Source organism: Maniola jurtina, chromosome 2 (assembly GCF_905333055.1).
Source record: "Maniola jurtina chromosome 2, ilManJurt1.1, whole genome shotgun sequence".
NCBI lineage: Eukaryota > Metazoa > Arthropoda > Insecta > Lepidoptera > Nymphalidae > Maniola > Maniola jurtina.
Window position 1 is genome coordinate 14,679,157 of NC_060030.1, and position 10,053 is coordinate 14,689,209.

Sequence of the window (10,053 nt, forward strand, 5' to 3'; positions counted from 1 at the left end):
TATATAATTACCAGTTTATTATATTATTCAAATAAATTATTTATTATATAGTTTTTACAGTTTATTTTTCATTAACACAGGCCGCATATATTTGTGGAAGCTCTCGTTGACCACTTCAGTATTGAGCGGACTCTTGGAGGCTTCCTCCATCAGTCTCTCGTACACTCTGCCGTCATAGGCTCCCAGCGTTGAACATAAAACCTGTAAGGATTAACTATTTTACACATTTATGTAAAAAGTCTTTTAAAAAACCCGACTTCAAATGCCTTGACACCTTGGCGTAGTGTTGAGTTGTGTTGTCTTATAAGCGGAAGGTTGCGGGTTTGATTTTCGCCAGGCGAAAGTTTGGAATTTATTAAGGAGGAATAAATTTGACGTCTTGACAGATTTTCTATTCAAAAACTGTCATCTCCTCAAAATATTCTCCTGATAAAAGTTACTTGACGATTGAAAAATCGGCACTTATTCTGATACGTCGGATAGAAACATCGATGGAAAGAAACCGATTAGGCGTGTGAGTTTGAAGAAAATGTTATCAGAGAAAGTTATCTAACATCACCATTTCTATGCAATTGTGATTAATATCAGGATAGATAAATATATTATGTCAGTATTAGATAACATTTCAGTAGGTAGGTACCAAGTAGTAAGGATCAATCCATAATATTACAAAGACGATAATTTTATATCAGGCATTAATAAATCTAATCTGCGAGTTATGTAGAAAAGTAAATGCACCAGGATATTGCAAAAATTGCACTCAGTTGTGGGTACAATGCACTGCAATTATTATTTACCTAACTATAAGTATCTACCTACTTATTCAGAGAGATGGGCATATTCTAAAGGTTCTATGCATGGTTCTATGTAAAATATAATTTAATTACAATAGATCAGGTTATAGTATTCCTAAAATAAGTAGACTAGGTACCTTCGTCGGACCTACTGAAATAAATTTTTCAAAAAAAAATTGCGGAACCGGCACAGATCAAACCTGATTCCTCTGACTTGTTTATTTAATTTAAAAATTCGGAGGTTCCTTCAAGTGTAAGTAAAACACTTTAACACAGCAAAATTGTAAATATTGTAGAAATATTATACTAAAGGAATAAAATATGTTGTAAAAAAAATTTTTTTCTCAAATTGTGGCTAGGTATACATATTATGGTATTTTTCGTCTCAAAATTAATATTCAAGCAAAAAATTAGCCACACACTCCACCTCTCAGTTTGTAACTATATGCACCTAGTACTTACTTACTTGTAAATAAATAATTAACCTACAAAACCTTGATGAATTAGACTCAGTTGCGTTGTTACCTCGTCTCTAATATCAAAAGCATCCACAAGTCCAACTGCATTGGGTCTGATCAACGCGAGCAGTTCCTCATAGCGCTCCTGAAGTGCGTCTATATCGTCTCTTGATATTGTTGAATACTGAAACCAAATTTTGGCTAAAAGTTCGAGTAGCTATTACTAAGTAAATGTATCTAATTGGTTAGGATGGTCAGATAATAATAATTTAATTAATATAATATCCTTGTTTCCAACATGTCGGATCGTCGAGTTAAGTGCCTGTATGTACCTCGAAGTATTCGGGAGAAAACTTTGAAAATTATTTTCAAAATTCATTTCAACCTTCAAAATAAAAACTCCAAAAATATTAAACTGCCATACTTCCTAAAATGCTCACCAATAACAAATCGCCATGTTTCTCCAAAGCCCAATAAACCAAATACAATTCAGCCAGCTGTTCCAACACTGTAGCCAAGTTTCTGGACACAATTGTAGACAGTTGCTTGGTTTCTCTCCAGAATACATCACATAACAGTGAACGAGCATAAGCCTGGAATAACAAATATAGGCAGGTATTATGGTTCAAATGTTTGACTTATACAATTTTTTTCTCTTCCACAAGAAAGTAAAAGGAGAGACAAGATGAGTGTGCTTGCATTTTCTTTTTTGACTTAGCATTTTCTTACTAGGCGGCGTTAACCAGGGGTGACCTTAGCCATTATGAGGCTCTGGGCTCTAGATCTTTGCGAGTACGGACTTCCTTATGACTTTTTTACTTGTGTTGTTGATGTCGTAGGCCTGCAAGAGCAGGCCCCAGGTGGTTACCTTGCTTGCCACCCCCTAAGGCCGACATTGGAGCCAATGACAATAAAATTTAATTTTTTTTAATACCTCGCTAGCAATGATCAACTGCACAGAAGTCAAGTTCCAGGCTTCTTCAAGTTCTCTGCCATTTTTTAAATATCGTTGAAGGGTATCGTAGGCTGTTTTCGTTTTCCTGAATAATTAGAAAGTATTATAAAAGACCTTACTGGAAAGTAATAATTAGAAAGGTTTGCTTTGGACAATGAAGAAGTACTGTGCCCTTAATGAAGTACTATAGAAAGTATAATACCAATAAATTATTGTCTAGCAAAAATAGAATATTGTATCCACTAGTTGAAAAAAGTCAAGAGCTGCCAAAATTGTAAAATTTTCCTACATTGTTACGAAGATACTTAGTTTATAGTATTGGTGCATGTATGAATATGCTTATTTATTAACTTGTTACGTCTTAGTTAGTTCTTACCCAGCAGCAACAGCTTTGAATCCGTGAATGATTCCTTCCGGTGAATTTTGCCACTGTCCATATCTTCTGTCAATAAAATCGGCTAAATAAGCGACATTGGGTGGCAAAGGTTTATGTTCCGTTGCACTCTTCCAAGATTTTACCAGATACCTAAAATTATAGAAATCAAAAAGATTCGTTTTGAAAAAACGTATATTTGTGAAAGAACTTGAAAAGAACACTGAAGTGATTCTTTGAAAATATTATTGCCCTACGCATTTAAGTTTAAACCTTTTTTAGTACCTACTTAACGATTTTGGAAATCGAAAATTTCGCCGAAAAACCGGGGCCCATTTCTTTCTGATCTCACGACCCTACATTTCCGATACTTCGCAGCTATGATGTAGCCTATATTCTATGGCAAGTATATGAGGACTAGATAACTAATGCACAAAAGTAAAGGTCCCACCACCACCGTACCACCACCACCACCACCACCACCGTATACTCTGTAAATGATAGTAGTTGTGGTGGTGCCATCTATCTGAGGCAGGTTGGAAGACACCAGGAAACCGTTTCTGCCACATGCTAGCCTGCACTGATATACTAAACTAACAGTATCTCAAATGCCGCTGGTTTTTAGAAGCAAATGCCATAAGATTACCTGGCAGTCTGCAGTAATAACACCGTATACTCTCCCTCGTAAATGATAGCAGCTGTGGTGTTGGCATATATCTGAGGTAGGTTGGAAGACATCAGGTAACCGTTTCCGCCGCAAGACAGCCTGCACTGCTCTACCAGACAAACGGCATCACGACTGCAGATGGCTTTCAGACAGCAGGCAAGAGCGTGGAGCTGGTGAAAATTTCGCATTCATAAAATCACTACCTACCCACATTATCATAAAGCCAAAAGTGTGTTTGTTTATTGATTTGTTAGTTTGTCCTTCGATCAAGATTCACGTCGCAACGGAGAAACGGATCGTCGTGATTTTAGCGTGCTAAAGACCTAGAGAGTGAGATTACTTTTCATCCCGGAAAATTAAAGGGTGTCATTTTTAAAAATTCAGATTTTTGGAGTAAGTAGTTTTTGTGAGTTTTTTTACCCAAAAAGCGTGTTAACAAAGTTAGTTTCTTTAAAATTTTCAGCTTAATGTAAGCTTTCAAAAGTCGCAAAGTTCGCTGCATTTGTGACCACACTTGCCTCAGGAAGTTCATCCATGTTTCCCTTCTGGATGTCAGCGGTGACTTTCTTGTGAGTATTCCATATCCAAAGTCCTATCACCCGGAGCGCATGGCTCGAGGCGATTGATATGAATAGCTTGTGTTGTTGAGTCACAAAGTCCAATATTTGGCATTCGGGTTCACTGCAAAAATTGAAAAGGAGATAGATAATATTATTATAATTGTTGTTACAGCTGTTTTATTTGAACGGCAAGTTTTAGTAAAAAAAAATAGCCCAAGATAGAAGAAGACAGACGCTGTCTGAGCTGAGGTGCCGTGTCATGATCTACTTATCGCTACTAACTGAGCACAGATTTCCTCTGGGAATGAGAAGGGTATAAGACCAATCACTGGCCTACTACTCTGAGCACAGATCTCCTCTCGAAATGAAAAGGGTATAGGCCACTGTTCGCCACGCTAGCCAAGGGCTGATTGGCAGACTTCACACACCTTTAAAAACATTATGGAGGACTTTCAAGCATGCAGGTTTCCTCTCGATGTTTTTCTTTGCCATCAAATTAAATCGAGTGATATTTAATTGGTAAAACCGCACAATAACTAAGAAAAGTTAGAGGGTCGTACCCAAGTTCGAACTCCCGGACTACCTGGCTATCATAGCTCTATTCCTTGTATACCTACTTGGATTTTATCTGTGACTGATGTCTAACGGCAGAGTAGCGGACTGCAATGGTGGCTGCTCTGGACAACTGGAACCCCAAGTCTGTTATAAGAGTCACTCGTGTTAAAACCATTGACTCATAAGTGAGCTTGGAGTGCTTCGGTTTTACGTATGTGCCATCCTGAAATTGAAATGTTGCCTACTTTACAGTCTTCTACAGGATGCAGGTACTTTGGTGACTTCACAACCTTATCGCTCCTTCATCGTTCTCCAACAGAAAAGCAAGAAGCCATGAGGATTGGCATCCTTATGTAGTTAACATCCAATCGACTCTCACGAAACGTCTTGATTCAACGTTTCTGGTACACCTTCCAAGCCAGAGTAAATAGGCATCATCTAGGTAACAGCGTTTCAATCAAGATCAAACTAGACTGATTGTTTTCTATGATTGTCGATAAGCGTAAGCAAATCTTGCACTAAAAAAACATATTTTGCAACCCTCAGAAGTATGGGATAACAAAGTCTACTTACTCTTAAAACTTTCACGTTTCTCATCAGCAAATTCGTCCTGGGTATTCTGTAATTGTCAAAACCAAGGAATCCATTGTCTGCAGTGTTAAAGCCCATTTTGGGTCCAATTTCGCCAACCGTGATCCCGGGCAAAGGTTCATGAGTTTCATAATCCCTAATCTGTACCAGGAATAAATGTAAACCATGACACGTCCCGTTTATATAGAGCTGGGCCATCACCAAGCAGGAGTTCGCAGTTTTGCCCACTGAAAAATATATTTGAAGAATTTGAACCATCTATTATCGTGAACAAGCCATAATAATAAGAAAACTGAAAGAACCTGACCTGAAGAACCTGAGAAGGCTAATTTCGAACCTATTCGGAGCCCTTAGTCATGAATTGGTTGGATGGTTAGTCGGTTGGTAAGTGAAACTTTACTCGAGTTTACACCGATAACGTATTTGCTTACTAGAAACGTGTATTATTTTTACTAAGAAAATAAGCTGGCAGAATAATCTGTGCGAGAGTTGCTGGGCCAAAAGTTCAGATTGCCCTAATGATCGCCGACTTTTAAAAATGCTAAAGGTAATTTTGATCAACTCTTCTGTCTAAAATCACTTACATTACTGGGCAGTGAATTTTAAGGTTGTGAAGTGATTAAATAGTAAATTCTACTTACAACCGCCAGGCCACCATTTGTAAGAAGTTATTTGAGGACTGTTTAGTATGAACTCGTCGGTTTGCGGGTCGAACGTGGCTGTGGTTTCTATGCCCTTAAGATATGAACCATGACCCAGCTCTGTCTAGAATGATATTACAAAATATTGTATCAAGAATCATCATTAACATTCATCTTTACCTAAAGGTGGATTTGGCCAAATGGGCAAATGCTCACTCGATAATAAATGCAATACTCTATCCCCATTCTGCCAAATTCACTTTGCATAAACAGAGATAGAATAATGGTTGTTTCTGTTTATCCAAAGAAGGTTGATAGAGTGGAGATAGAACGAGCTCGTTTTAGTGTAAATCCACCCTTGCAAATCGTTTACTTACTTATAGCTAGCGAGAAAAACGGAAGGAAGAAGGGCATTCCATATTCTAGCAGTGCGTATTAGAATCGAGGAAGCAAATCGCTTCGTTCGAGTCCATGGGATTTCGACTACTTATGTCCCATATAGATCGTGGTGATGCCTCGTTGTTCGATAGTAAAATGGCGAGGGAAGGGAACTCGGTAGGAGGGAGGTAAGTTTTTGGGTGCTTTTGTGTTTTTAGTTTAGGTTGTTAGTTTTTGAAGTACCTGGGCATAAGTGCCAATCATTTTGGAGTCTGGCTTCAACCACTCGGCCTGTTGCTCGGCAGAGGCTTGATTCTTGAGGGGAGTCCAAAACAACCCGATGTGTATGAGGAGCGGGTTGATATTGCGAAAGATTCCCTCTTGAATCGAGTAAATTTTCGAAGGGCTACAAAAAGAAAATGAGATATAGTTCGTAACCCTAAGCCCGCTTAGGACAGCTAATATCAAAAATATGAACGGTTTTGGTATCAAATAAAAGGTTTATTAAATAATCTACGAAACGGCAATAGGAACAAATGCTAAGTAAGTAACGTTTAACCAAGTCAGGCAGTAACTCAGATGGGTGACCGTTTTTGAGGTCCGAATTAGGCCTTCTCGTCGAGTGCGTTTCACGCAGAGCTCTACCGGGAGAGGAAGAGTTCTATTTGCGTAAGTACCTACATCTACATATACTAATAAATAAAATTGGAGTGTCTGTCTGTAATTTCGAAATAACTACCTCATGTTAAGCTCATCTAATAATAAACTTACGCTCTAAGATCGGAGTTTTCAATGTTATTTCGATTGAACTCACGAAACCAGTTTAAGATAAACGAGGCTTTTTTTATTGCGTTTTCATATCTTTCCTTGTGGCTCAAATATTCTTCAGGCACATCATCCCACAATTCCTTTTGGTTTAAAACAAAATTTTCTGCAACCAAATACAAAAATAATACTATTGTTATAATCTAAACCAGCCATTTCGCCCGGATAGTGGATTTAGATTTTAGATAAGTGCCGTGGAAACTCTTCACCCACCCATCTTTTTTTTTTAATTCAAGGTGAATAAAATGGTGAGGCTAAAATTCAAAATTCAGAATTCAAAGTATTTTTATTCAATTAGACTTTTACAAGTTCTTTTCAATCGTCAAAAGCATCTACCACTGGTTCGGAATGCTTTTCCTACCAAGAAGAACCAGCAAGAAAATCGGCGGTTGCTCTTTTCAAAGATTTTTTTTGTGTAGGTGAAAAAGGTATTGCGTAGGTACCAAAAAAATTATCGACATCGATTACCCGGTATACCCGGATATACCCAGTATGTGATGGCTCACTAGAAAATGGCCATCTCGACCTGTCGCGAGCAATAGGTACATAAGTTTTTAATATGATTTTATTAATTAAAACAAAAGGTTCAAGTCGATGACTGCAGGTAGAACACTTGATATTTGAATTTCATATTAGATAATAATAATGCATGACTGTTAACACTGCATTTCAAGAACGAGTATAATATATAACAATATTACCTACTTATATACTTACTTAACATGAACTTTTATGCTTATGCAAGGCTTTCAACAGGCTTTTATAGAAAAAACTACGTAAATGCGCTAACAAATTGAAAAACAAAATGAAAATAATGTGCTTTTAATTTATTTGCTGAATATTATGAGTCCAAGGTAAATTTTATGATATTTTACAATCATATAGTAATGCTGAAGTACTTACTTAGTACACATACATACGTAAGTATTTGAAGTCCTTATTACCAAGGTCTTCTAACCCTGCGCTTGACACTGCGAAGTTGCTATTTTAGCATCTTGGGATCACAGCGTCTATCGGTTTTTCGAACCATGTGACCTCAGCCCTGCCCATCGCCACTTCAGTTTTGCAAACCGCTGACCTACGTCGGTTACTCTGATCCTGATTTGATCACGTAGAGAAACTCCAAGCATGGCTCTCGCTATAGCCCGCTGAGTGATTCTGAGCTTTCTCGCAAAGTCCATGAAATTGTGCAGACATATTCTACAAACTAATATCTATGTCTGTGGTTTTCCAGATTTCTGTTAAAATATGTGGTTTCCATTCCAAGTTACGCGGTCTTAAAAATTCACATACAAATCTTTGAGCCCCTGTAATTTTAAAACTACATATTTTTAGAAAAATCTAAAACACCACAGACACAGATATAAGTTTCTAGAATATGTCTGCAAAATTTCATGGACTTTGGTTGCATAATATTCAAATGAAATTGTAACTATGATTGTATGGAGTAAGTGATGGAGAGAGCCCTGTTAATCCCTGGCAACACCCCTGTTCTAAGACTTTTGTCTTCAAGTACCTACTGATGATTATCACTGCAGATACAAATCTTTAAGACTAAAGGAATCAGCAAGATGACGACGCAAAAAAAAAGTCTAGGTAGGTAGGTACTAACCGACTTGCTTTCTCTGCATAGTATTTTCTTCACCACCATCAATAATATGTATCAACTCTTGCACATCGAAAGTGCAATTTTTTCTTTCTCTTATCAAATCTTCATTAATTTTTGCACTCATTGTTAAAAATACTTGTTCACGACACGAATAAAAAAAACGTAATAAATAGGTTACATGTTTAACCTTTCTTACATGAAGAACCCATGTAAATTAATTATTATTAATGAACTGTTAAATGATTCCACATTGTAATATAGGTAAAAATTATCTTGTCTGACTGTGCTGTGCATCTCGTTTAGGCCCGGTTACCACCTAAGCGGAGAGAAGAGATTGTGTTCAGTCGACCAATCAGATTCACAATTCAATAGATGACGCAAAAAAATTATCACGTCATCTTTTAAAAATCTGATTGGTTGGCCGTACACATCTCTCAGCTCCGCTTAGGTGGAGACCGGGCTTTGCAGCTAAAAGTAATCATCATCATCATCATTATCGCCAATAGATGTCCACCGTTCGAAATAGGTCTCTTGTGGCCAGTGACGGATTAACCCTTAATCAAATAAAGCAATGCCTAGGGCATCACGTCTGAGGGGGCACCAGAAGTAGCACAAAACAATCCGTCCTTAGGGCATCACGTCTCACTCTCACGTCACCAAAAACCACACCAAAAAAAGTTTCTAGGACTAATTTGAAAATTCGCGCGTTTTAAGTTGACATAGAGTCCGATCTAGAGTCATAACCCCACTCCAGCTTGCCCACTCGCTGCCCGCTTGTGCATTCGACATTATTCAAATGCCTTCGAAAGCCGCAAGGCGCATTTCAATAAATAAATAAATTATGCTTTGGTTTTTATTGTTGTCGCACCTACTCCATTTCTAAAGTACGTTACATCTCATCATCTTATCGTACAAATATTAATGTTTTTAGGCGGTAAAGGTTTAAAGAGCGATTCTAGTTGACATACGGATAGGGGGGCCCACAGGCATGGATTGCTTAGGGCATCATGTAGTCTTAATCCGTCACTGCTTGTAGCGACTTCCATATTAAGCCACCACCGCCGCGCCGCCTGAATCCAGAGGCTCCCTGCTAGTTACTTTTCGGTACGGTTCAGCCGTTTCTAGCACCTTGGGACCTTAACGTCTATCGGGTTTCCTAACCCCGAACCAGTTGCCACTTCAGCTTCCGCTGAGCTAATTCGTATTACTTATTATGTCATGAACAAATAAGAATCTTTGTCTTCGACAATTAAGATGGCAATCAGGGTATGAGGCGGGGGCCTGCACAGTGCACACCCACGCTATCCCGCTCCGGGTTAGTGAGGGGACTGTGCGGGTGTGCGGGACGTCCCCACCCCCATTGCCATCTCCACCCGTCGCGTACTAGATACGTCTTATGTCACTTAAGGTGCCCACGCACTTGAACTGAACTGCAGCTGAACTGCGCGTCGTGTCAGCGCCCCGCACGATATTATGTACGAGAGAATATCGTGCGGGGCGCTGACGCGACGCCCAGTTCAGCTGCAGTTCAGTTCGAGTGCGTGGGCACCTTTACGGTGAGATCTATAGAGAGCACACTGACTTTGCTTAGACTTAAGTTAAAAAGAGACAGATGTATATGTCTCACATAAAGTCTCGCTTTAACTC

General features: G+C 38.6%; 1 protein-coding gene across 1 annotated transcript; it reads right to left on the reverse strand.

Moving 5' to 3' along the window:
- On the reverse strand, positions 1–8,593 carry LOC123871449 (probable peroxisomal acyl-coenzyme A oxidase 1). Its single transcript, XM_045915283.1, has 13 exons — positions 8,410–8,593; positions 6,744–6,903; positions 6,216–6,378; positions 5,595–5,718; positions 4,936–5,180; positions 4,425–4,585; positions 3,766–3,928; positions 3,227–3,417; positions 2,584–2,733; positions 2,187–2,292; positions 1,693–1,845; positions 1,320–1,436; positions 1–201 (listed from the first exon to the last, which is right to left on the reverse strand). The coding sequence occupies exons 1-13, from the start codon at positions 8,528–8,530 to the stop codon at positions 55–57; spliced, it is 2,001 nt and encodes a 666-aa protein (XP_045771239.1). The 5' UTR covers positions 8,531–8,593; the 3' UTR covers positions 1–54.
- Between the last annotated feature and the right edge of the window lie 1,460 nt (positions 8,594–10,053).